The sequence below is a fragment of the Apodemus sylvaticus genome, chromosome 5 (assembly GCF_947179515.1).
Source record: "Apodemus sylvaticus chromosome 5, mApoSyl1.1, whole genome shotgun sequence".
Lineage (NCBI taxonomy): Eukaryota > Metazoa > Chordata > Mammalia > Rodentia > Muridae > Apodemus > Apodemus sylvaticus.
The window spans coordinates 135,647,109-135,674,496 of record NC_067476.1 but is presented as its reverse complement, the minus strand read 5'-3'; the positions used below and the strand labels follow the sequence as shown (position 1 = coordinate 135,674,496).

At 45.8% G+C, this 27,388-nt stretch overlaps 1 protein-coding gene across 1 annotated transcript in view; it reads left to right on the top strand.

Annotated features, from left to right (window-relative positions):
• Positions 1 to 16,163, top strand: part of Acss1 (acyl-CoA synthetase short chain family member 1) — a 50,489-nt gene extending 34,326 nt beyond the window's left edge. Inside the window, exons 6-14 of the mRNA XM_052183858.1 lie at positions 4,105 to 4,252; positions 5,804 to 5,941; positions 6,970 to 7,062; positions 8,100 to 8,212; positions 8,541 to 8,667; positions 9,348 to 9,475; positions 9,596 to 9,659; positions 12,931 to 13,049; positions 14,476 to 16,163. Coding sequence (XP_052039818.1) covers positions 4,105 to 4,252; positions 5,804 to 5,941; positions 6,970 to 7,062; positions 8,100 to 8,212; positions 8,541 to 8,667; positions 9,348 to 9,475; positions 9,596 to 9,659; positions 12,931 to 13,049; positions 14,476 to 14,655 — 1,110 coding nt within the window. The 3' untranslated portion in view covers positions 14,656 to 16,163. The remainder of the gene's footprint in view (positions 1 to 4,104; positions 4,253 to 5,803; positions 5,942 to 6,969; positions 7,063 to 8,099; positions 8,213 to 8,540; positions 8,668 to 9,347; positions 9,476 to 9,595; positions 9,660 to 12,930; positions 13,050 to 14,475) is intronic.
• Positions 16,164 to 27,388: the final 11,225 nt, after the last annotated feature.

The following is a 27,388-nucleotide window of genomic DNA, read 5'->3' as shown; positions in this document are numbered from 1 at the left end:
GGAGAGAAAGACACACACACACACACACAGAGGGAGAGAGACAGAGAGAGACAGAGAGAGACAGAGAGAGACAGAGAGAGACACAGAGACAGAGAGAGAGAGAGAGAGAGAGAGAGAGAGAGAGAGAGAGAGAGAGAGAGACTGGACCTGTCATGGGTTTTTGAAACCAAGCCTACCCCCAGCAGTTACTAAGCATTCAAATATGTGAGCCAAAGGGGGCGATTCTCATTCAAACCAACACATTCCACTCCCTGGTCCCTATAAGCTTGTAGTCATATCATATTACAAAATGTATTCAGTCTGACTTCAAAATTCCCCGTAGTCTATCACAGTCTTAACTCTGTTTTAAAGTCCAAAGTCTCTGAGACTCACAACATTCTCTTAATTATAATCAAAATCAAAAAGTAGGTGACATACTTTCAACATACAATAGCATAGAATATACATTACCATTCCAAGAAGGGGGAAAGGAGTAGAGCGAGGAAATACCGGATGGAAGCAAAACGGAACCCTAGCAGGGCAAATTCCAAATCTGCATCTCTATGTCTGATGTCAAAGTGCTTTCCAACTCCTTTCAGCAGTGATGGCTACAACACACTTCTCTCTCTTGGGATGGTTCCACTCTTTGTTAGCAGCTCTCTTTGGCAGTATTCCATGCCTGGAGACTTCAACATCTGGGGGGCTCTAATACAATCCAGGCTTTCACAGTTTCATGTAATAGCCTCTCTGGGCCTCCATGCAGGGAAACTCCTGACATATATCTCCGGTTTCAGAAGCTTTCCCTAGCTGGGGGTGGGGCGGGGAGATTCCCCAACCCTTTTCTTATATCCTTGATGCTGAAGCCAGCATCATGTGCGGGGCTGGAACCTGGCCCTTTTTTTTTCCAATTATATTTGTATCTGCTTTCTGTTGTTGATGGTTCCCTCTGTTGCTTAATTCCTTTTCAAAAATTGGAAGCTTATCTGGGTGGGGTCTTTACCTGAGGTTAGCACTATTTATTCCATTCATCATCAGGATTTTCCTTAAGCTTTTTATCTCCTTGAGCACAGGACTTGGCTTGAACGTCGCCTTTCCTGGTGCTGTTTCTCCTCCAACCAGGCATTTCTAATCTCCCTTTGCTCAGCTTGCTCCTTTTTATTATACATCTACATAAGAGTGATTAATAGCCACATGACAGAGTCAATGCAAGGCAGTCTTGAAATCTCCTCTGACAAAGCAACTCTTCAATTTAGCTTCAGGTAGACAAGGGTTGAAAGAAGCTACTTTTCACCAAAATATTACAAGAATGGTCACTAGGCCACTTACTAATATTCTTCCCTTCTGAAACTTCTTGAACTGGGCCCCTACAGTTCAAATCACCCTAAGCACTGGCTTCTGTGCTCCCACTAGAATGTCCAATTAATGTCTGCTTAAAGTGTTCAACTGCTTTTCTAGTCCAAAGTCCCAAAGTCTTCAGTGTTCTTCCAACAAACAGCATGGTCAGGCCAGTCATAGCAAGTATCCCAGTCCCTGGTACCAATTTCTATCTTTGTCACTGTTCAGGAACTGTGAAGAGACACCATGAGTAAGGCAACTCATATATACATATGTACATATGTGTGTGTGTGTGTATACATATAAAAGTACTTAATTGGGTGCTCACTTACAGTTTCAGAGTGCATTATCATCATAGCAGGGATCATGGTAGCAGGGTGGTGTGCATGGTACTGGAGAAGTAAGAAAAGAGAAAAGAGACATACAGAGACTATATTCTGGGTCTAGTGTGGATGTTTTGAAGTCCCCAAGCTCACACCCAGTGACATACTTTCTCCAACAGGACCATACCTACTCCAAGGTGGCCACACCTCTTAATCCTTCTCAAGTTGTGCCATTCCCTTGTGACTACACATTCAAATACATGGCCCCATGGAAGCCATTATTATTCAAACTCCCATAAGGTACAGAGGTAGGACAAGAAGAATCTTTTTCAATATTTAAGAGATTCTTTTTAGAGCATAGTGAGTAGAGACTTCTGTGGTTAGATTAAACAGAAGTAGTAATGGCAAGACAGATGTATGTATGCCTTTCTGTTCATTTGGTGTTGGGAGTTTTTTCTATGCTAGGTGTCACACTCAGGTCTTGAGGTATAAGGAGGCCTAGGGTGTTCCCAAGAACCCAGACAGCTCCATAGCACATTCTCTGTGTGGCCATAACACACAGTAAAATGTCTGTTGGAGTAGAAGTCTTATTCCCATCTAGGTGTGCCCAGCTCTGCTCTGATGTGGCTGGTTTAGCCTGTGCCAGTGCTGAGTCTGCCATGTCTATGTGTCCTGAGTGGAAGATGTTAGAGATGTCCACATTGGGGCTTCCCTGTGCTCAGATGATAGTCTGTGCCAGCGTCCTTGGTTCAAGTGTACATGTTTTAATAGCCATGTATGTGTTCACTTGGGGGAATGTTTACATGTGTATAGATGCATACAAATGAGCGTATTTTCCCTACAGGCATGTGATCATGTGTTTATGGGTATTCCCATGCCCATGGGTGTGTGCTGATGGTGTTGAGACTGTTAGGGAAGAGGATGGTTGGCTGTGAAGGGTAATAGAGGTGTGAGTGACAGTGGGGTATGCAACAGAGTCATAGACCTTCCTGGCTACTGGGCCTTTTGGAGAATGACTGCATACAAGCCCAGAGTTTCCTGTAAGGACATCCGGGGAAAGAAATCTTCATCCCCAGGTCAGACAATTTGGATCTGAATTACATACACAGTTGTTTTGCTCTTGAGTGCTTGTAGATTTTAAGATTAGAGCATCCTGATTCCCCAGAACAGTGAAAGTGCCTTCCTCCTCTAGAGTGTCCTTGCTGGCTGGGAGGCACAGCTCAGCAAGGGCCTGGTTGCTCACCACCTTTCATGCAGCTGCTTGCAAACTTCGAACTCCTAGGGAAAATGTCTTTGATCTGAGGTAGTAGAAAATGGGGGACTTCCCAAACAATGATTAACAATTTTGAGGCAGGGTTTTCCTATGTAGTCTTGGCTGGCCTGGAACTTGCTATGTAGATCAGTAACCTCAAAACACATAGAACCTTGCTTGCCACTGTCTTCCAAGTGAAAGCATCTAAAGGTGTATTCCACCATACCTAGCAAAACTCTTTAAAAAAAAAACAAACATAAATCCTACCAGATTCCAATCTGTGTTTCAATAAATTACTATGAAATGATACCACTTTGACGAAGAAACAAAATGTTACTAGTCTTGCAGAATCCTTTTCTACAGTCCCATCTTTGATAATGTGATATATTACTGTCCCATGTTTCTTTCAAGTTCACCTCAAAGCATATCCCTAGACATAGGTATTTTTTGCTTATCACAACATTCGACTGTTTTCTTTACCCTGTCGGTTCCCTTTTATCCCTTTCATTTCATTAGACTTTGTCTTTTGTCAGTTAGTCATTTGTCACCGGGTCCCTAAGCTTCGTGTTCCTCAAATGGTCAACAAGATCCCAAGATGTCCCTTCATCAAGGGGAAGCAGGTGTCCCTTGCATGCTTACAGAAGCTGGTGGTGCTAAGTAGATGCTAGCATTTGATTCTTAGAACGTTTAAATTTTTAGAATGTTTTTAAAACAGTGGTATAAGGTAGTTCATAAATATGCCAGATTATCTTTTCTTCTCTTAGGGCTTCGTGCATGACAAGTCTGTGCTCTACTGCCAGGCATGTACCCACTTCAAGGTGCCACACCTTACTTGTATACTGTGATGAAAAGGCATCCCCAGTGCATACCGGCGTCACTGGGCTGTCTTTAGATCACAGATGAACTCGAGAACAAACTTCATTCTGTAGCTCAGCATTATTTGGCTTTCAGTCATTCCCTCGGTTCATGTGCCATGTATAGTTTGGTACTTGTAATGGCCACACGGTCACGGTCGTTGTCTGTGTTTGTGGCTCTGTCTTCTGCTGGGCTCAGTGGGGAAAACTCTGTAGCCATCCGTTACCTTACTCCTGACAGACTGCTGTGGTGGCTGTCACAGTTACAGACTGCTGTGCAAATGACTGTGTCTTAGTGGTGGGTAGGAAAAGGGTGACTCGGGGAAGACAAGCTCATGAGGGTCCTCTCCTGTATCCGTAGCTCGTGTTTGACTACCAGCCAGGTGATGTCTTTGGCTGTGTGGCTGACATCGGTTGGATCACAGGACACAGCTATGTGGTGTACGGACCCCTCTGCAATGGAGCTACCACAGTCCTCTTTGAGAGCACCCCAGTTTACCCTGATGCTGGTGAGGACCAAGAGCTCTGGTGAGGCCGGCTCTAAGTAACAGGGGAGGGATCTCAAAGTTGGAGAGAAGAGTCACAGAAGCCTGGAGGCTTGCATCTGGCAAGGGGGCAGTTCTTCTGTCCCATTGACCAGATGCCAAGCAGACACTGGATATACTAGGCTTTGATCCCTGCTAGATGATCTAGAGCCTCCTGCTATGTGCAGAAAGATCAGAGGGAGTTTGCCCAGGAGCAATCTCATCTCAAAACTTCCCGTTTCATGTTTCCTGTCCCTATATTAGAAACTGCCTGCTGAGAGCCATCGCTTCAGTGTTCTCCATCTCATATCTAGGGCCACCTAAGTTGTCTACATGTGGTCTTTCCTCAAAGCCTGGGCCATCCATCCATCTTTCCCATCCTCCTCAGTCCCACTGACCAAGCTTCAGGACCACACATGGCTTGCAGCCACCCTTGTTAAATTGCATCTTTGAGGATATGACCGCATCCTGCTATCTTGCTTTCTTTTTTTAAAGATCTATTTATTTTATGTATATCAGTACAACTGTAACTGTACAGATGTTTGGGAACCATCATGTGGTTGCTGGGACCATCATGTGGGTTGAATTCAGGACCTCTGGTCACTCCAGTTGGCCCTGCTCACTCCGGCCCAAAGATTTATTTATTTATTATATCTAAGTACACTGTAGCTGTCTTCAGACACACCAGAAGAGGGCGTCAGATCTCATTATGCATGGTTGTGACCCACCATGTGGTTGCTGGGATTTGAACTCAGGACCTCTGGAAGGGAAGTCAGTGCTCTTTGCTGAGCCATCTCTCCAGCCCTCCTGCTGTCTTTTTGTGTTTCTCTCACATAATACAGTTTTCTAAAATATTTACTTTAATGTACTAGAATTGTTTCCAACTCTTGCCCTAACATTCCACAGTGCTGGGGTGTGAACCTTTTCTTTGCTGCCTCTTGAGCCCCTCAGCTGCACTCAAGGAAGCTTAATGGGGTGATAACAGGGACAGAGGATCATTAAGAACAGCTTCATGGAACAGTGTCATCTGTGGAGCTTCTGAGTATTATGTGTGTGTTTTCTGGGCACATGGATACACATATACCAGTAGCTATGCTGTTACCAAGGGGAGATGAGTCATTACTTTAGGGACCATTTAATAACTACTGATCAAAGTTCCATGTCACTTTTTAAAAACTTGCTGCACCAGCCTGGTCTACAGAGTGAGTTCCAGGACAGCCAGGGCTACACAGAGAAACCCTGTCTCAAAAAAACTAAATTAAAAAAAAAAAAAAAGCTTGCAATAACATCTGAAGCTGATCCCCGACTAGCTCACGTGGAACACCTCACGTGATTCTGTCATCCAAGGTTGGGTGTAGAAGCTTCTGCATGCCACCTTGTAATTAGGGAGTTCTCTGGGACCCTTTTCTTCAAGGATGGTATGAGCTCTCTTTCTATGATCACATGCACAGACCTAGCCCTCAAAACTCTGAGCTTGGCTTGCTTGTGTAGAATAGGTCATGCTTGGTGGACTATCCGGCTATGACTCTTTTGCAGGTCGTTACTGGGAGACAGTGCAGAGGCTAAAGATCAACCAGTTCTACGGAGCCCCGACAGCCGTGCGGCTACTGCTGAAGTATGGGGATGCCTGGGTGAAAAAGTATGACCGTTCTTCCCTGCGCACACTGGGGTCAGGTGAGCCCAGTCCTGCGTGGCTTAGTGTGGCCCCTGGGGTTTGCTAGGCAATGCAGTACTAAACTGGGTAGCTATATTAAACATGGCGGAGCAGGGGCACTCCACTGTTTCAGCAATATTTGCTCTAAACTGGTGAGCAAGGCTTCTGGGCTAGCCCCAGGAGCTTTCCTGACAGACACTGTGAAGTCAGGCCACGGAGTGCTAGGACAGAGCACCTCGTTTTAGAGGCTTAAGAGCCAGTCAAACGTACAGATGCCAAGGAGTCAGGTTGATAGAGGTTTTCTTTCATACATAATGCAGGTGACTACTGCCTAGATCAACTATAGAAGAATATAGACTAGAAAGCAGAATAGGATATGGAAGGCTCTCTGCTGCAGCCTCTTGCTGTGATTCTCTGTAGGAGTTTTCTCAGTGTGCATGGTCATGTTCTGAGCTTCATGTGGGTGGGGCCATAGACTCTGTCATCATGTGCGGCTGTGGCTTGCTTATTTCATAGTTCTATGGTATCCCACTGCATAGATACACCACAGCTTACCCATTCTGCCCTTAAAGGCAGTCTCTCCGTGGCAGTGACGGGCAAGCCTGGCATGGGTCCATCTGTGTACATGTCCTTTCTTTGTCGGGTATCTACTGTCAGTTCTTTAGCTTTAATAGAGTCTGCCCCCCGACAATTCTCCAAAACAGTTGTGTGAAATGTATGCTCTCTTAAATAATACAGGAAAAGCGCCATACTTGCTCCTTAGAAACTTGGTGCCACCAGATTTCACTCCTGTACTATGGGCAGTATCCTGTTTCCTCATAGTTTTGAACTTTTTTTTCTGCCGTTGAGCTGTCAAAAAGGATGTAGTCGTCATAATTACATCACAGTTTCTTTGATGACTATGGACATGGGAACACAGACCTTTCCAGGTCCTTTGGTGTAGACTTCAGGAAGGTCACTGAGCTGTTTTTCCCTAATAGCGTATTCCTTTTTGCTTCAGGTTATTTCGAAGCCTGTTAACTTCCTTCTTGCTTTTGTGTGGTTTCAGTGGGAGAGCCTATCAACCACGAGGCCTGGGAGTGGCTCCACAAGGTGGTGGGCGATGGCAGATGTACACTGGTGGACACTTGGTGGCAGACGGGTGAGTGTCCCCATGGGTGGTTATCACAGGCCTGAGGACTAACCTGGGACTGGAGGGGCTCACGCATACCTAGCGTCGGGGTTCGTGCTCTCAAGAGTGACCGATGGTGCTCACAAGGCCCGTGTCCCTTCAGCATGCAGTTGCCTAGGAGAAGGTTCAGAGGTACAGCCTGGCTGCTGTGGGGGACATGTCATGCCCTCCTGAGCCTCTGTGTCATGTGTGTCTACAGCCTCTGTGTGAGCTCCAGAGTGAGGAGGAACTGATGATGTGACAAACCAGGGCCAGTGGCCTAGCAAGTCCTCAGGGCTCCTTCTCGTTTACAGGCAGAGGCCTTGCCTCACTTGCTTCCTTCCTTTTCAATTTTGATGCAGTGCTGGGACCTCAGCCCAGGGCCGCATACATGCTCAATAGTTTTCTGCCTTAGCACCATCCCTTTCTGAACACAGGCACTTCTGAAAAGGATACATCCATTTGTGGGCGAAGGAAGTTTTTTTTCCCCCCCTGTGGCATTTTGTTTGACTTGTCTATTTTATTTTTTTAATGTCTGACTCCTTAGGATGTTCAGGGAAAGAGAACACCACTATACATTAACACAGCTGTCGGAAGCCTTATGTTTCTAGTAGCCAGCATGAGACAGGTTCACATAACCTCTCTGGTCTGTGCTGGAAGACATGGGACAGAGAACTTTTCACCGTGCGCCTCATGAGACACTGCCATACGTGCCGATAGGCTCCGGTGCCCGAGAAATGACCACACAGGCGTCACTAGCCATTGGTCTTAGCTTCCAGCAGTTTTTTTCTTCCATCTTCCTGTGCAAGTAGGTGGCTTTTCACCCCTCCCTGTTTCAAACGTAGGCCCGACCCAGTGAGGGCCTATTGCACAGAGGGTATCCATATCTATCTGCTGAATGAAGAGCTCAGGGTCACTGCTTGTGCCTGCAGTGGAGGAGCCTACAGACCAAGTCTAGATGGGCACGGTGTGGAACATATCTGTCCCTAGCTCCCAGGTCAATTGGTGCTTCTTCATTCTTCCTGCAGAAACTGGAGGCATCTGCATTGCACCTCGGCCCTCGGAAGATGGGGCAGAGATCCTCCCGGGCATGGCCATGAGGCCATTTTTTGGCATCGTCCCTGCACTCATGGATGAGAAGGTGTGAGAGGTTTTGCAGAGGCTGTCTCTTGCACACGATGCCTTGCTGTTTATCTGGCAAGCCTTCCAGCCCCCTGATTTCTGTTCTTTGCTGAGATGCAGGGTCTAGTCCTTGGAGTAAAGGCCAGGTTCTCACACATGCTCTACTGACTCTACACTCTAATGACTGCTGCAAGCCAGGGCCCTCATCAGACTTGGTCAGGAGGAAAGCTTTGGACAGTTCTATCCAGTGCTTCATGTTTCCTGCCTCAGGTCAAGCTGATAGTCAGTTCATTGCCTTTCTCCCAGAGCTGGCCAGGTCTCTCATGAATGTCTCCCTCCATCTGTAGGGCAATGTTGTGGAGGGTGGCGATGTCTCTGGGGCCCTGTGTATTTCCCAAGCTTGGCCAGGCATGGCAAGGACCATCTATGGTGACCACCAGAGGTTTGTAGATGCCTACTTCAGAGCATACCCAGGTGAGCAGCTAGGGTAGCTTCCCATATCTTCTCCATGGAATCCTGGAATCATTTTTCTATAGATAGGGGAACTGGGTAAATTCATGGTAGCTGTGTATAATGTGATGGCTCTGTGAAAGTGAGTCTGGCTCTGCACCCTCCCTTTTCTTCGAAGGCCTTCCTTATCTTGACTGGGAGATGGGGTTGGCATGCCGAGCCTTTGTAGGGCCCGGGATGATCATGAGTATATCCTTGGCTCTGGCCTGGGATGGACACTGGGAAAAAAGATGAGTGATGAGACATATTTGGGAAGCTGTCACAGAGGCTGGATGTTCTCATGGTTTATATTCCCATTCTTCTCACGTTTCTTTTGGGTGCTGGGTTGGAAGTTCGTGTGACTGCCCAGGTCTCTGCCTTGCTGGAAGTATCAACTTTCAGTCTCAAGGTTACAGCTGCCATTCACCTTTATGAGCATCTCTGCTGTACTACTGTCTGTTTTCTCTTTTCTGGACATTAGCAGTCTTGACATCATTCGTATGACATAATCTCTGTGTCACTTGCCCTCACATTAGAACACAGTCCAGGACCACCTAGAGAGGTATTTATGTGTTGGTTGCTGGAGGGAGATGACAAGTCAGGAACTTGGACTGTGCTGGATCTGGCTGGGAGCCCCTGGCCCTGAATGTTCCACTATGGTGTAGGGTATTACTTCACTGGAGATGGAGCTCACCGGACAGAGGGTGGCTATTACCAGATCACAGGGCGCATGGATGATGTCATCAACATCAGTGGTCATCGCCTGGGGACTGCAGAGATTGAGGACGCAATGGTAAGCTCAGGCTGCCTTTTCTTTGCCTGTACCCTCACGATGCCTCTGTTGATCTCAAAGCCATGATGGGAATGCACAACCGGAGTCATCTCAGGGCCTTTTGTCCTCTGTTCTGCACAGGCTGACCATCCCGCTGTTCCAGAAACTGCTGTCATTGGGTACCCTCATGACATCAAAGGAGAAGGTGAGTGTTTCCCCCTTCTCTACAGTGGAGGTTCACACACTCATTGGTTTCAGCACTCATGCCAGCTCTGTAGCTGCTATACCTGTGCATTCCACAGCATATTGACATGGTAAGGGGAGAACAGAGTAAATATTTAAAATTTTCTTAAATCAATGATAATAGTTTTAAAAAAAAAATTTCCCCAGAGCCAGCTGATTCCCACGTGGCTGTGTCTAGAAAGGACACTTGAATGTTGCAATGGCAGACCCTGTGGCCTGGTGTGACATGGCCATATTCTAAGCATGTGTGAGGTCATTTCTGCACAAAATGACCTTGTATGCCCTGTGAAGTGGACTGGGATTGAGTGTTCGCTCTCCTCTTAGGAACATTCTGTGTTACAGCGTGCTTCAAGTGTCACCTGACTCTTGTCTACACTTATGTGCTGCTTAACCAAACATTTAACCTTTCTCATGTCCCAGCTAAAAACCAAGCCCTCAAACATGCCAAGCATGCAGTCTACTCCTGAGCTCCACCATAGCCCCTTCGATACTGCCGTATCTTTCTTTTTTATATCTTTATTTAATGTCAATAGATGTTTTGCCTGCAGGTATATCTGTGTATCACATGTGTGTGGTACTTGCAGAGGTAGAGAGATGGGGTGCTGGATCTCCTGGAACTGAATTTATGGATGGTCGTTAGCTGCCATGTAAATCCTGGAAATAGGACCTCTGTCCTCTGCAAGAGTAGCCAGTGTCCTTAACTGTTGAGCCATCTCTCCAGCCCCATCACATACTTTGTTTGAACTGACTTGTTGCAAAATTTAAAAATCAATTAAGTGCTTCAAAAACAACATCCTTCATTACCATAGAACCAATGTGCTGAGGTGGCTGGGGCTCTGCTGTTGAGACAAAGGCATGTGGGAGAGCTGTTGGGACACCCTCTAGCAGAAGCAGTGTCTAGATATCAAGATGGGAGGTGGGTGGCAGTGAGAGCAATTCATCATGGGTAACTGTGAAGATACCTCATTTGGGTAGAGACCTGGACCCACTTTTGGGGTCCCTGCATTTGGTATCTCTGTGGTTCAAGGATCTGCAGTGCCCTGGTGTGCTCCCAGCATGTGGAAACTGTGCCCAAGTCTCAAGACAGTCCCAAAACTTCAGTCCTGAACCTGAGAAGGCAAAGAACTGCTGAACGTGGCCTGTGACCCTGGGCACCTTCTGCCTTGACCTTAGGGGTTTATCAGCCCTTGGATGAACCCTAGAAAATAGGAACAAGGTCAAAGAAACTGCACTGCAGCAGGATAGCTTTAGATGGGGTAGGCTGTAGGTTGGGTTGTGCTCTGCCTCAGCTGCTGTGCTCATGTGTGGGTTCTTCAGGGGCACTCCCAGTGTGGTACCTGATGTTTAGCATTCTCTCTGGGTCCTCTGGGCTCTTTGTACTCCAGCATCAGCTCTCAGCATCAGGTATTGCCAGCCCTTCAGTGCCTGCAGGGCTGGGAGGGAAATTTGCGTGTAGTGTGATGCGACTGGCTTCTAACAGATTTGTAATTCATGAATAACCCATTCACAGTTCTTGCTTAGTGTCAAGGTGCTTGAATACAGTTGGAGTTTGTCCCCACTTCCTCTGAGCACCTGTGGGTCTAGTTTGACTAGGTCCTGAATACTGTGGGCTTTGGCTAGCTTCTAGTCCTGCCGGTTTGTGACCATTTGGACCTTGCACGTCTCTGGCTCTTAACCTGCTCCTCCAACACCCTTCACCCCTGCCTCCGGAATCAGTAATCCAGGTCTGTCTTCACAGTCATTTCTGCTGCCAAGATGAAACAATGTAGTTCTCTCCTTTGAAAAACCCACAACCTGATGGGGTGGAGATAGTAAAGCTATCAACCGTTCTATAGATCAAATACTATAACGTATGGACAGAGTAAGAAAAATTGTCACAGAGTATATGTTAGCCAAGCTTGCCTCTGAGGGATGAATAAGAGTTTTTCAGGGGATTCTGGGGAAGCCTTTCTAGTAGCAGCTTAGTTCACTTCATACAGATTGTAGCTTGGGTAGGAAATAATCATTTGTCAACACATTTAACAAGCACCTGCCATACTCAGGGAATGGTTTTAGATGCCGGAGAGATGCCAATGAATGTAAGTAGGCGGAGCCTCTGCCATCATGGAGCCTCCTGAGGGGATGGGCAGGGAACACAAAGGAGAGACAGACACTGAACAGTAAGCCTGGTCAGCAAGGATGCTGCACGCTGTAAGTCAGCAAGGATGCCGCACACTGTAGTAGGTCCACGAAGCTCAGCGGAAGGACGAGCTTGGAAGATGGGGACAGACAAACAGTAAAGTTAGATTTTTGTAATGGTACATCTGGACCTCGGCAGGATCCTGGGAAATGCCTTTTAGTGTGTGCACTGATGATACATGCATTCACCTTGCAGCCGGGAAGAACTTTCTTCCATGATGGAGCTTTTCAAGGTTGAAGTTTGATACTTTTGGACACAGTAGCCCCAGCACACTCAACCAGCAATTGACCTATGGCCATGTATAGTGTGTGTGTGTGTGTGTGTGTGTGTGTATGTGTGTGTGCAGGTATGATTGTTTAGTGCATATGCATGTGAAGGCTGGAGGTCAAAATCAGGTGTCTTGCTCTGTTGCCCTCCACTGATTTTTTAATACTGATTTTTTAATGGTCTCTCGCTGAACCTGGAGCTCACTGATTGGCTAGGCTAGCTAGCCAGCAAGCTCCAGGGATCCTCCTGTTTCTACCTCCCCAGTGCTAGGATTACAGGCATGTACCATCATGCATGCCTGCTTTTTTACCCAAGTGCTAAGGATCTGAATTCAGGTTATTATCCTTATGTGACCCCTTCTTTACTGATTAAGCCATCTCCCCAGCCCCAGGAGACAACAAATCTTAAGTGAAAAAAGGCATGTGTTCACCAGCATGCCGATCCTGTGTCTATTTCCAGGAAGCCCATGTCATGCATTCTTTTCACAGCTGAGGGAACAGAACGTTAAGTCACATGTCCCAGGTCACATCGGCACTGCGGCTGTGTCATGCTCTCAACCACGCATGACCACCCATGCGGGACACCGGCAGTGCTGTTGCTGCTGCTGCTGCTTTCACTTCCTGTGTGGTGGATATGCTGCTATAGGGTTGCAGTAGCTGAAACCAGTTGCTACTATGTAACCATCTCAGGATTTAGAAACCCTCTGGGTTTACAGCCGCTCACTCATGGTGGGGGATTCAAGACAGACTCAGGACCCAGCACTCCCCAGTCTTTGCTCTCTTTCCAGCTGCATTTGCCTTCATTGTGCTGAAAGATGACATCAGTGATGCGAACATGGTAGTAAATGAACTCAAGTCCGCAGTGGCCACCAAGATCGCCAAGTACGCTGTGCCCGACCAGATCCTGGTGAGTCAACTCCACCTCAGAGGGATAGCATCACTCTCTTTAAGTTTCTGCTTTCTATAAATGTCAAGCAATGTTGAACTTTTACAAGCAAGGGTCTCCTTTTATCCCAACATCAAAACTGCCATTTGTGGTTTGGATTTCCCTGAGTGGTTTTCCTGAGACAGGGAAGGTCCAGGCATTTGAAGTTTACAGCAGACACCCGTTTAGGACACAGCCCTAGGCAAGGCTAGACACTCTTGTACAGTAACACTCAAAGGATGACTACTGGAACAGGACTGAATGGTAAGGAGAACATAAATTTTATTTTATTTTTTCTTTTTGTGATGTTAGGTATGTGTTTGCTTTCTATCTCTGAGGCAAAATGCCCGAGACTATTAACTTAAATGATGGGAAGGTTTTAGTTTGGTTCATGGTTACAGTTTATGGTTGGTCGGCTGGGCTGGGTTTTGCCCAGCAGCAACACTATTTATCTTGGTGGGAAGCACGTGGCAAATAAAGCTGCTTAAATCATGGTGGCCGAGAAGGAGGGAGGAGCAGGGATCCTAATATGTCCTTCAAAGGCCAACCACTGAGTGACATTTCTTTCTACTTCCTAAACGTTCCACTCTCTCCCAATAGCACCACAGACTGGTGACCTCACCTTTAACATAGTCTTTGGACAGCATCTAAGTTTCAAACCGTAATAGAGTTGAGCCCAGAGACTTCTGAATGCTGAGCTTGGACTTGATCACTAAGCGATGTCTCAGCCAGGTTACAAATTTTAAAGATTTGAGAGACAAGGAGTTCTCCGGTCTCATGTAGTTTCTGAACATGTTTCCTGTTTCCTGCAAGGAGTCATTTCTCGTGGGAAGGCCTGGGCCACCCTTGAGTCTCTTCAGATTTTTTTCTTTCTTTGCTGATACCTCTCCACAATGATTTTTGGGTTTGGAATTCTTTGAGGCAAGAAGGGCTCATCACCCCTTCATAGCGCTCACAACGCTGGCCTATCAGCAAGCACTACCATCTAGACACACACACACACACACACACACACACACACACACACACACACAGAGAGAGAGAGAGAGAGAGAGAGAGAGAGAGAGAGAGAAGAGAGAGAGAGAGAGAGAGAGAGACTCCTTCAAACACAGCTCTTAAAGTATCAGACTGTACAACAATATTTTCGGCTCAGAGGCTTTTACCCAACTAAGCCCCAGGCTTGGGCTGAGAACGAAACTTCTCAAGTATTGTGACAAAATAGGCTCAGCAGTGGTCACACTTGGAGGGGGATCAGCAAAGCTTGGTCGCAGGTTAGATCCTGCCCTTTGGGTTGATTTCAGCTTCAGGCTCAGTTTGCAGGGGGTTAAGACCTTGCTTGGTTCATACACCAGGCAGAGTCGCTTTGCAGTCCTCTGTGGGAGTGTCAGGCTCCTCTCATCTTTGCCAGGTGGTGAAGCGTCTCCCCAAAACCAGATCTGGGAAAGTGATGAGGAGGCTGCTGAGGAAGATCATCACCAGCAGGGGGCAGGATCTAGGGGACACCACTACCCTGGAGGACCCCAGTGTCATCACGGAAATCTTGAGTGCCTTCCAGAAGTACGAAGAGCAGCGGGCTGCCACCAACTGAGAGGTGTGCCTCTGTGTTGTTCAGACAAGGCTGAACAGGACCCCTCATTGTCCTCAGGGAAAGGAGCTTCAAAAGCGGCTTGTTTCAACTGAACACACGACCCAGCTACTGCCCTATTTGGAGCTGAAGCCTCTCTTTTTTTCTCCTGGGGCCCAGAGGGCTGCTTCTGGAGGGGGGAGACCTTTGTCCTACATCTGGTTTCCAGAATTCAGTCATAACTGGCACTAAGCCAGCATGGGGTGGCCAGAGGTCTTAGCTCCAAAGCTGTCATGCTTTCTCCAGATGTGTCTAGATACAAAACACAAAATATATATTTTTTTGTACTTTTTCTATTTGGGGAGAATATAACAGAACATTTGAGTATAATGTGAACATTTAGTTAACACACACACACACACACACACACACACACACACACACACGGTGGGAAGAATCTCCCTTCTTGCCTCCCCAGGGATGAAGATAACAGAATGTGCTTTTTTTCTTTTTTTTCTTTTTATTACCATTCAGCGTGCTTAAAGTCCAAACTGGAGATGTTTGTGCCTCTGACACACAACTCTCTTGATCCTGCTATATTCAAGTCACCATGTCCACCTCCTGTGTCTATTTCGTATTTGGTTCATTTGGTTTATTTTATGATAGAACAGACTGAACAATTCTTACATTTTGAGTGTTAGGGATTGCACTCAGGGCCTCCCGCACACTAGGCAAGCGCTCTACCTCTGAGCTACACACCAGCACTTCTCTCTCCCAAGAGACAGAATGAATGTCCTCTCCTCTACTTGTGAAATCATTTGGGTTTCTCTAAGCTGTGATCTGGAAGGAGCTTCTTTTCCCAAGGTGCCTCATTGTAGGAGGTCGTATTGCTTCAAACATGTGAGGTTGTTCATGGTAGCCAGTGAAAACTCAGGTGTCTTACGAAGCCTCTGGTTTCATCTGAACTGGGCTCCTGAAGACTCTGCCTGCCCTTTCTTTTGTGGTTGGGGCAGCAAGAACCACTGTGGTCCAATGATGACACTTGGTGCTCCGGAGCAAGTTCTCTCTCGATGTGCCTTATGTCCTCCGGACATTGGTGAGTGATGCAAATCCTGAAGTCATGAAAAGCTTCTTTTGTGGCTGGGCTGTGGCTAAGCTTGGGAGAGCTGAAGGGGCGGTAGCTCTGTGAGCAGGGCCCCTGGGGGCAGAGGAAGACTGTTCTGTCTGGTCCACAGAACTTAGCTATGTGGGTATTTCAGGGGTATCTTAGTTACTGCACACCTACTGTCTGTCCTGACTTCTTGGGTACTGGGGTAAACATGCTGACGCTCCCAAGAGGTGGAGTGGTTGTAGTACGCACAAATATTAATAATCCTTTGTTACAATTATCAGTGAAGAGTCATGTGATGCACGTGGCTGACTATAGTTACTGTGCCCTGTAGGAAATGGCCTCCGTTCCCAGGTTACTGTTAGAAGCTCTCGGAATATGATTTATAGAAATATCCAAATAAAGTTTTATTTTGTTCACTGTCTTTTTATGGGGATGGTTTTTGGTTGACATTATTCTATTTTGTTTCTTCCTGGTGTAAGGCCTTCTGAACACTAGGTTAGCACTCATTTCAGACTTCTACCCCACCCCCACGCCAGCCAACATAATCCTAAGAGAAAGCGAAAAGAGGTACATCTACCTCTAAACATAGTACACACACAAAAAGTGTTGGTCCTCTGGGTTCATGCGTGTGTGTATGTGTGTGTGTGTGTGTGTGTTGTACTTTGAGGCCAGAAGACAACCTCATAGCACATCTACCTTTTCTTTTTGAGACAAGGTCTCTCACTTAGGACTCACTCAGTGGTTAGTCTGACTGGCCAGTGAGCCCCGTAGATCCTATCTCCATCTCCTCAGTGCTGCGGTTACAAGTGAACGAACACCTGCCTATTCTATTCATAACCCTAGGTTCTGAGGCTAGAACTCAGGACTCATGCTTCAAGGCAAACACCTTAGCAATTCAAGCCATCGTGGCATGGCTTCTGGAAAAGCCGCCATTTCTGCAGGGAAATAACCCGACCTTGTTACGTGAGGTTATGATGCTCATTTCCTAGGCCCACAGGACCCAGCCTAAGGAACAAGCTCAGGTAAGACCATCTGATACTGTCCGGGATGAAAGGAAATACATACAGATACCTTGGGAGTGGACCATTATCTACCACTTGCTCGATAAGAAAAGGTGTGGCCTGTCAGAAGAAGGATGTAGGGATTAGTGAAGGCCCCAGGAAGCCACCTGCCCATTTCTCTTGGGACTTCCCCTGTGTCTAGGTTTTTATTTCATTGACATTTTGGACAAAGATCCAAGTTTTTGGTACTACAATGCAGAGAGAACTGTCTGCTGGTAGAGATGGGTAAGTAGGTATAGGTGCTTACTGCCAAGCATAATGATCTGAGTTCACTCTCTGTGACCCAGGAGAGAAGAGACTCCTGCAGGTTGCCAACGGACCTCTTGTGTGCTGCACACACACAGATGACACAGATACACACATACACAAATGAACAAGTAAATGGCAAAAATGTATGGCAATGAAATGGCTTTCTATCATTCATGCCTTGATTGTCACACTAACATGAAAGGCAGTCACAGGAAATGCTGAGGAACATCCACCCAGGTATACCCACGGAAGCTGAACTGGTGAAAAAGCAGTCCATTGGTTTCTACAATTCCTCGTTTTACGATCCGATTGGCCACAACACTCAGAGGTTAGCTTGAGGTGTTGGAGTCTGCTGAGAGCTAAGGTTCTGTACTGGGTTTCTATCCTCACCATACCCAGCAGGGAACAATGTCAGAAACAGATTTACCAAATTCTGTGTACAAGGGAGGCCTTGCGGCAGGGTTCACACCCCTGTCACCCTTCATAGATGCTATTCTTCCTAGATGACCTAGGTAGAGTGCCTGAAAATAGTCTGGATCCATGAACCCCGGCCTTAATCATACATATGATCCTGCCTGAGGAAGCTTTTGGGTGACACAACACACACACACACACACACACACACACACACACACACACACACACATGCACACGCACACGCACATGCACACGCACACACACACAGACACAGAGTTTTTTTGAGACTGAGTGTCTTTGTGTAGCCTTGGCTATATGAACAAGTTCCTCTTGGAACCAGCTCTGTAGACTAGGCTGGCCTTAAAGTCATAGAGATTTGCCTGCTTCTGCCTGCTAAGTGCTGGGATCAAAGGTGTGCATCACCACCTCTAGAAAACAGCTTTTTTTTTTTTAAATTTATCTTACCGTGAACTTTGGGGTGCTCTCTGAATGGGTTATTTTGGATAGAAAAGTAGCCTAGATGGAGTCCAAGGGGAACATCTTTTAGGTTCAGACCAACTGAGTCCAGACTGAAGGGTTGTCTTCCATTTCTGGACCAAAGAGATGAGGTCTTGATATAGATAAAGAGACCACATTAAAGATCTAGGCCAAGTGGATGCCTCTGTTAATGTGCCAGTCTTTTAAAGAACTTTGCCAGTCAAGGACTGAAGGAGCTGAAGAGGTTTGCAACCCCACAGGAAAAACAATATCAACCAACCAGACTTCCCAAAGCTCCCAAGGACTAAATCACCAACCACAGAGTACACATGATGTGTGTGTGTGTGGGACTCATGGCTCCAGCTGGATGTGTAGCAGAGGATGGCCTTATCTGGCACCCCTCGATCCTGTGGAGACTTGATGACCCAGTGTAGGGGAGTGCTAGAGTAGCGAGGCAGGAGCGGGTGGGTGGGTGGGGGAGCATTCTCATAGAGGCAGGGGAGAGGGAGGGGATGGGGGGTTGTGGAGGAGAAACTGGGAAGGGGTAATAACATTTGAAATGTAAATAAATAAAATAAAGAACTTTGCCAGTGGGCCTCAGCTCCCTCTATTCTGATTTACATAATTTCCCTTGCCATCTTGCTCAAAAATTTTGTTGTATTACAGGATTAAATCAGTTATATATGATATTCCTGAACCTGCTGATGCTTCTTTCTTTTTCTCTGTAGTGCTCGGGATGGAACCCAGGGCCCCAGGTATGCCAAGCCTCCATTACTGAATGACATCCGGGGCCCCCTACCAACTCACTTTAAACTATGGTGTCAAATATAGATAGAAACAACTTTTGCTATAAAACAAATGTCTGTGACCTCACCCTATTCTTATATTGAAATTCTACACCCAAAGTGATGGTATTAAGAGGAGGGGCCTTTTGAAGTTGGTGAGGTCAGGAAGGTGATGTCTTTGTGAGCGGTACAGTGCCTTTATGAAAAGGCGTGGAAGTGCCTACCTACTTCCTCCCTTTGCTGGACACAGCAGAGAAATTAAAACATGCGAGCCAGGAGGAAGTAGCTTCTTACCAAATGTGGAATCTGCCAGCGTCTTACTTTCCCAATCTCCAGGACCGTCAGAAATGACTGTCTTTTGAGTCACCCGTCTGCAGCTTTCTGTTATAGCAGCCCAAACTTAGACAATGTTTCTTCTTCATATCATACTGAAAAACTGGGGTCGGGGAGCTGGCTTCTAGACTGTCAGAGTTTGGAGACTACGCTGCCTCCCCCTAAGTAGATAAGGACCACAAAATGAAGACATTGTGAGAGCTATCAGGTAAGCCGTTTGTACACTTGGCTGGGTGCTTTCATTCCGGGGGCCTGCAACAGCGCCTGTAGGTCACCATGGAGAGAACCAACAGAGGCTCTGGGTTTCTGGGCACGGTTCCACCTTCCTCTAGCGCCCAAGATTCCTTGTCTGTGTTTATTTGGGTTGATGACCTTCATCTGCCCTTCTACAAAGGCATTGCCACAGACCCTGGCTTCCAAACCCTCCCAGCCAGCAGAGGCACCTGGCCTTTCTGAGGTTTCTGTTGGTACTGTGATTCTTTTACCCCATTGGTTGTTTGGAAGGCTGTTATGGTGGTTTGAATGAGAATATCCCCTGTAAGCTTATGTATTTGAACACTTGACTCCAATTAGCGGTACTGTTTTGGGGTGGTATAGTCTTGATAGAGGAAGTAAGTCACTTGAGGCCAGCTTTGAGATTTCAAGTCTCACCTGGTTCCCAGTTTGCAGTGTCTCTGAGGCTGAATTTGTGTGTCTCTCAGTTTCCCCGCTCCTACTGCCAATTTGGCTCGCTGCCATGCTCCCCTGCCATGATAGACGGACCCCTCTGGAATTTTAAGTCCCACATCAATGTTGTTCCTCCCATACATAACGTCTGGCCGTGATTTTTTGTTATAGCAACAGAAAAGTAACTAATACAGCTATCCTAAGTGTCTATGTGTTGGGGTGGGGGGCTCAACTCTTTTTCTTTTTTGGGGTGGGGTTGAGACCAGGTTTCAGTGTAGCCCAGGGCGTTATGGAACTTGCTAGGTAGCCCAGGTTCACCTCGAATTCCTGTTCATCTTGCCTCAGCTTCCAAAATGCTGGGAAGGTGTGAACACCAGGTGAAGAGCATCGTTTCGATTTCTAAACGTGCAGATTTTTCAGATTTTTTATTTTTGTGCTTTGAGATATGTAGCAGAGGTTGTTCTGGAACCCGTGCTCTTCATACCTCTGCCTCAGATCTGTGTAACTTTATCTGACGATTCGTCAGCTCTCTGGTCACGGTGGTTTAGCCATTTTTGTTGTTCTGACAATATACTATTAGGATTTCAGGCCTCTGCAGTTGGTGAAAGATTCCTTCCTTCAGGCATGCTCAGTGACAACCATCCCCCCTTACTTACCCTCCTCTCTCGTGTGTGTGTGTGTGTGTGTGTGTGTGTGTGTGTGTTTCACAGAGTCTGATGTATCCCAGACTGGGCTTGATTTTACTGTACAGGAAACCTTGAACTTTTGATTCTTCTACTTCCATCTCCCAAATGCTTAGATTATAAGCATATGCTACTGTGCTGGAGATCACAGGTACACATCACCATATCTAATCTCTACAACCAATTTTTATAACAATCACAACCTAGATAAAAAGGAAGTATATTCCACAACCACTAGAAAGACTATTTTATGCACATCTTGTAGGTGAATTTTGTCAATCATTGCCTATGTTTTCTATTTGCAGTTTCTGAGTGAAACATGATGAGATCTCTTACTGTGAGTGTAGGCTTATCTGTTTCTTTTTATATGTGTAGCTTTTAAACTATTTGTTCTTACTTATATATTTATAATTATTTATAATATATTAGGTGCTATTTTAAACTGTCATTAATATCTTGATAAAAATCATTTTTAAGGGTATCCCTCTTTGATTTTTCATTTTCATTTTTTTGTTTTTTTGAGGCAGGCTCTCCCTATGTAGCCCTGGAACTCATCATATATAGGCCAGGCTGGTCTTGAGCTCACAGAGGTTCACCAGCCTCTGCCTCCTGAGTGTTGGGATTAAAGGTGTGCATCACCATGCCCCTGGTAATTCTCTCTGTTATTATTTTTCTCTTTGTCCCTTAAATACACATTTTTTGCAATAAAGTATATTTTGTATGATAATAATATAGTCATATTTTGTTTTGTTAGTATTTAAAAGAAAGTTTTCCATCCCCTTAATGTTGATCTTTTTATATTCTTATATTTTTCATATATCTTTTTATGCAAAAATTTGTAGTCACATATTTTTATTTATTGGCTGTGTTAGTTTTTGGTAGTACACACACACACACACACACACACACACACACACACACACACACACACACGAGAGGAGGGTAAGTAAGGAGGGATGGTTGTCACTGAACATGCCTGAAGGAAGGAATCTTTCACCAACTTCAGAGGATGAAATCCTAATAGTATATTGTCAGAACAACAAAAATGGCTAAACCACGTGACCAGAGAGCTGAAGAATCATCTGATAAAGTTACACAGACGTGAGACAGAGGTCTTATGTGTTAGGCGTGTGTTCCCTCTTGGAGCTATGCCCTCCAGTCAATCCTTTTATTATAGGGAGGGAAAAACCCAACCAGAGCTCCTTCTTGCAAGACTCTTAATCTTATCAAATATATCTCCAAAGGAACTTTCTCAGAACCAGCTGTTGGAAACCCCCAGGGCAAATACTGCTCCAAACCACAGGCTTCCCCAGATCCTAGTCTAATCATGTCCGCTTTCCAGCTTTTCTGCTATCTTTAAACAAGTGTTTAAACTGTTTTGTTCATCAGGAGACTCTGGATTACCTATTCCCTATCATCTAAGGAAAAGGTGCTTCAAAACATTGCCTTTTAATTCCTGATGAGCTCAGGTAGGCCTGGAATTTACTAAAGTCAATCCCTAGGCTGGCCTCAAATGTGTAGGGCTTCTCTAGCCTCGACCTCCCCAAAGTTAGGCTCATTACTGACCAGTCATCAGTTTTACAGGAGGTTATTTACCAGTTAAAAATATAATAGACTAAGTTTCCAGACCACGACTTTTCTCTCCATTTTTCCCCCTCTGAACCAGTGCTTCTCAATCTATAGGGTCATGATGACCCCTCTGGGGGTGTCAAAGAAGCCTTTCATGGGGTCACATATCAGATATCCTAGCACTATAGCTTGTCGCAGGACACCAAAGCCTTCTTGTCTTTCTTCATCAGCTCACAAGGGGGAGCCTATTATCCGCACCTGCCATGTTCTCTGGAAGGCTAAGCAGGGAGAGATAACATGGAAATAAACCCCACTTTTTCTCTCTAGGGTAGGGATAAGGGCCACTGCCTTGCTCAGGTGTTAGACTTCCTTTTCTCTCTTTACTAAGAATGGGGGGAGATTTAGGGAACTCCAAGATTTATTGTTCCTCAATAAATCTGCTGCAGGCATGCTGTCACCCTGCACACTGGCCATGTGCAGATCTCTGAAATCTCTGTTCAGCTTCGTCACCCTGGCCATGCTCTTTCTATGCCATGTAAATGTTAGCCACAGCACCAAGTAGTGATTCTGGAACATGGGCCACAGGTGTCAACTGACAAGCCAGGAGACAAGAATCCTTCCTTCAATTAGCCCAGAAGTAGGAAAGGGAGGGGAGTGGGGTATTAGTTGTCCTAGATTATGTACCTCTGAGGCCGTGAGGGTGTAGACGTCTGGAACCCTATTGAGAGAACTAGCAACACTAACTTCTCTGGCTGTTAAGTGGAATTTTCTTGGTAAATGTCACCAGTTGAGTAACTTCAGGTTCTCTTTCTCTGTTCCTATAAGTCTGACAGTTTTGAGACTGAGCAAACACACCTTGAACCGTTTTCTTTGCTAAATGTGGATAAACAGTGAACTTTTCACTGGGAGGCAAAGACTCCCATCTCACAGATGTTAATCAATTAGTGCAACAAAATAAAAGTCAGGACAGTAATCATCAAAAAAACCCCAACCAAACAACCAAACAAAAACAAAGCAAAACAAAACAAAACAAAACAAAAACCAGTGTTAACTTGCTTTTCACTGTCGTCTACATAGTGAGTTCCAGGATAGCCAAAGCTACCCAGAGAGATTCTATTTCAAGCCAAGCCAAGCCAAACCAAACCAAACCAAACCAAACCAAACCAAACCAAACCAAACCAAACCAAACCAAACCAGAACATGGTTTTCAGGGCCCCAGGACGTAGTGTAGGGGTACAGCTTGGGTTCCTAGTACTGTGGAAAACAAACCATAAAACCCAAAATGGATTCTGGGTATAATTAAACACAAGTAATGAGGTGCCAGTTTAAAAAAAAAAAAAAGTCATTGCTAAGAGAACAACCGGGCTGGAAAGGTTCACTTCCTGGCTGGGTAACAGACATAAAATATCCATTCCACTGGTAGACATCAGCTACTGAATGTGCTAAGCCCCTGGCTGCTGAGGCTGGACTGGCTGAAAGAATCGCTGTGACAATTACAGTAATTATCCTTGGCAGCCCATTTTCAGCTTGTCGCTTTCCTGTATACTCGGCAGAACACTCATCACTTAGCAAGCCAGTCTTGCCCTGCCTACACTGCTAACACCTTGTCTGCTTTGTGGGTTTTTTTTTTTTAATTGCATGTCCAGTGAGCTACAGAATTCTACTGAATGCTGCAAAACAAGATGTTCTGTCCAGGAATGTAGATTTGGACAGGGACTGTAGTTAGTGACTTGTGGGACTAATGAAATGGAGAACTATGGTGAATGAAAAAAAAAAAGAAATAAAAAGGAAAGGACATAACTGCTCCCAGGTATGATGGAGGTTTGTGATATTTATGTAGGAGAGCATAGCCAGAGGCAGGCACATCTGGGAGAGTCTAGAGTAGTCATGAGCCATGTGAGAGAGAGGGAGGGGAAGGGAGAGGGGAATAGGTGCATAGCCAGGAAGCCAAAGGTACAAAAGGGGCGGGTGACCAAAATGTCGGAATTATATATGGAGGAGCCTCTGAGGGAAGAGCAGCCCAGACCCTGGGCTGGAGAGTTCAGTGTGGAGGGCAGGGTGTGACAGCTATACACTGTAACAGGCTGGGACTAAGGGATGCTGGGAGAACCTGGAGGCTAGGTTAGCTTTGATATGTCGAATAGGAACCTCTGATATTTGCTGCAGGTTTGAAATTTAACACATGAAACACCAGGTTTGAAGCTATGCAAAGGGTGTCGGTGTGTCAGATGGGATGGTTTCAGCGGCAGCATAAATTTCTTTATGTCAATGAGAAAGATCTCTATGTTTATGATGGCTTAGATATCAGGCTCATTTTCCTCAGCTGGCAAGTAGCTGCTGCTGCAGGTAGGGGTTGGTAGGCCACTCCTTTTAAAAAGGACTCTCTCGGGGCTGGAGAGATTGCTCAGAGGTTAAGAGCACTGACTGCTCTTCTGAAGGTCCTGAGTTCAAGTCCCAGCAACCACATGGTGGCTCACAACCATCTGTAGTGAGATCTGATGCCCTCTTCTGGGAGTGTCTGAAGACAGCTACAGTGTACTTACATATAATAAATAATAAATAAATCTTTTTAAAAAAATAAAAAGGACTCCCACACCCCTGCGTTTATTTTATGGCAAGATCCATTGCCTGTGGCCACCTTGCTATTACAGGCTGGAATGGCAACAGTGGAGACTGTATGTTCCACAGTGAAAGAAGAGCCAAAGTTCAGGCATTGCTAGGGAAGCTTGGGGGAGAAAGCGATGGCCGGTCCCGTTAGGCTTGGTGAGTGGTGAAGAGCAACTTTGCTGCAGTGGTAGCAGCAACAGCAGGTCCTCCACCTCCTCCTGCTTCTCCTCCTCCTGCTCCTCCTCCATCTTTGTTTTCTTCTTTCTCCTCCTCTTTCTTTTTCTTCTTATTTCTTCATATCCTCTTCCAGTCCCATGAAACCTATTTGTTCTATGCCCAGGTTCTATAGTGTCTCCCTTTGTGCAGTTAATACATTCTTTCCTAGTTGTCCTTTTCTGTTTATGTTTGAGATGGACTTTGCTATGCTGTCCAAGCTGGACTCACACTCCTGGGCTTCAGTGACTCTCCTGTCTCAGCATCCTGAGTAGCCGGGAAAATATTAGGATACCATCCTGCCTAGCCCTCTCTCAGCCTAAGCTGGCTCTTGTAGCTGTTTCTGTCGACTGAGCATAGGTTCTTCAACTCAATTCTTGAGTCTCATACTCTCTTCTGCCCTACCTGCACTAAAACAACTATGATGTGGTAGTTTAGCTGGAAGCTCTTTCTCAGTACTATTTCCACTTAAAAACTACTTACTTATGCATTTAATGCGAGTGTTTAGTCTGAAAGTATGTATGTGCACATATGTGTGCTTGGGGCCCACAGAGGCTAGACAAGGGCTTTGGCTCTCCTGGAAATGGAGCTGCAGACAGTTGTAAACTGCCACGTGGGTGGTGGGGACTGAACCTGGGTCCTCTACAAGAGCAAATGTGCTTAACCATTGAGTTATCTCTCTAGGCCCTTCTTTCCACTTTGTAGTCATTTGTTGTCCCTTTTAGAGGGTTCTTCTTTCATCAGTCGGAACCTGAAGCCCACGCTTGTCATCACCCCTTGGTCTCTAATCTCAAGAGACCTTCTCCTTTGTCTCTTGCCCTTCTCTCTCCTCCCAGCTCAGCATCTGGAATCTTCCTTATCCAGAGTTGGTGCACAGCTCCTGTGCTTTACTCCTGTATGTCAGCACAGTTTTCCCTGAAGGTCTCAGGATACCTAGATTGTCCTTTTGTGCCACTCCTTTATAATATTTATAACAGTCATCTATGATTTCTATCTTTCCTCCCCATTTACAACCACGAATATTGTTGCATCTGAGGACCTTTGTTTTGTAACAACCCTTGGGACCCGACAGGCTTTTGGGATCTGTATAAAGAATTGAATCAGTATGGGATAAGAGGGTAAGGCCTAAGGCTAGAATTCAGGATTGTCTCTGTCTTGTCTAGTTTAGCACATTGGGAGATGACTGTGTAATATCATGTGCTCGCTTTTCCATGCTGGGGTGCCTCCATTTTGTTGTGATAAACTCTGTCTGTGTAGATGAGAGTTTCAGTGAAAATGAGCTGCATCTTAAGTCCCAGGATGGGTAGTGGTCTCACCCAGTGGTTCCCAATCAAGGGCTCTTTTGTCCCATGCAGGACATTTGGCCATGTTTAAAGACATTAAAAATTATTGTTTCTAATCTCTTGTCATTATAATAAATACTGAGACAGTCAATTTGTAAAAAGTTTTACTTTGGCTCAGGATTTTAGAGGCTTCAATCCATGATCAGTTGGCTCCAACTGCTTTGCGTCTGTGGTGGTACATTATGGGGGGGGTATGTGGTGGAGCAATTGCTACCCCAATGTGGAAAAATGAAAAAAAAAGTGAAAGAGAAAAGGGATTAACTCCCATACTCTCATCAAAGGCATGCCTCCAGTGTCCCCCTAGGGCCAGCTTCTTACAAATGTCATTACCTCCCAGTATCACCCATGCTGAGGACCAAATTTTTCACAACACAGGTTTTTGGTGTTCCAGATTAACTCTAGCACTAAACTAGGTGGGGTGCTACTGGCATTTAAAGGGTAAAGGCCAGGGGTGGTGCTAAATATCCTAACTATACATGACAAGCACCACTTCACCTCTACAACAAAGGATTATCCAGCCCAAAATGTTATCAGTGCGGAAGTTGAGAAACCTGACCTAATCAGTAGCAGCAGCCCTGTTTCTCTTTGTGCAAACAGTTGTCTCAATGAGACCATGATGATGATTGGCTGAAGGGCTGGAGGTTGATGTGGGACAATAGAGCACTAAGACCAGAAACAACAAGTAAAGTGGACTTTACCATGACTTGCAAACAGAAAACTCCTAAGTCGTATTGCATAACACAAATGACCAAAACTCAGCCTATTCTACCCCAGCTCATTCAGATTCATTTGCTTCAAGATAAGGTAATGAGTCTGTCTCCCAGGAATTCTCCGTGGACACATTTCTTTTAGAGATATGGCTGCTGGCTCTTCCAGACACTTTCCTAGTTTACAGACTCTAACCAATCCCTTCCAAGACCATTTCTAACTTTAGGCCCGAATTTCATGAGCAGTCTTCCATAACTACCCTCTTTCAAGGGGCGGCAGCGGGGGCGGTGGGGGGGGCAGTGGGGGGGTGTCACAGGTCCTCTGGTGAATTCCTTTTATGTAGGAAGTTCAGTCTATTCAACTCTCTTATTATTTTTAGTGTGTGTGCTCTGGGTTGTTTTGGCCCAGGTGTTTCACACTGCGCAGAGGATATACATAACTGATGTCACAGGCTACTAGTGACAGTCCAGGAATGTTCACAGAGCCTCCCATAGAGGGAGATACTCTGGAGATTTAATACGTGATTTTTGGAAAT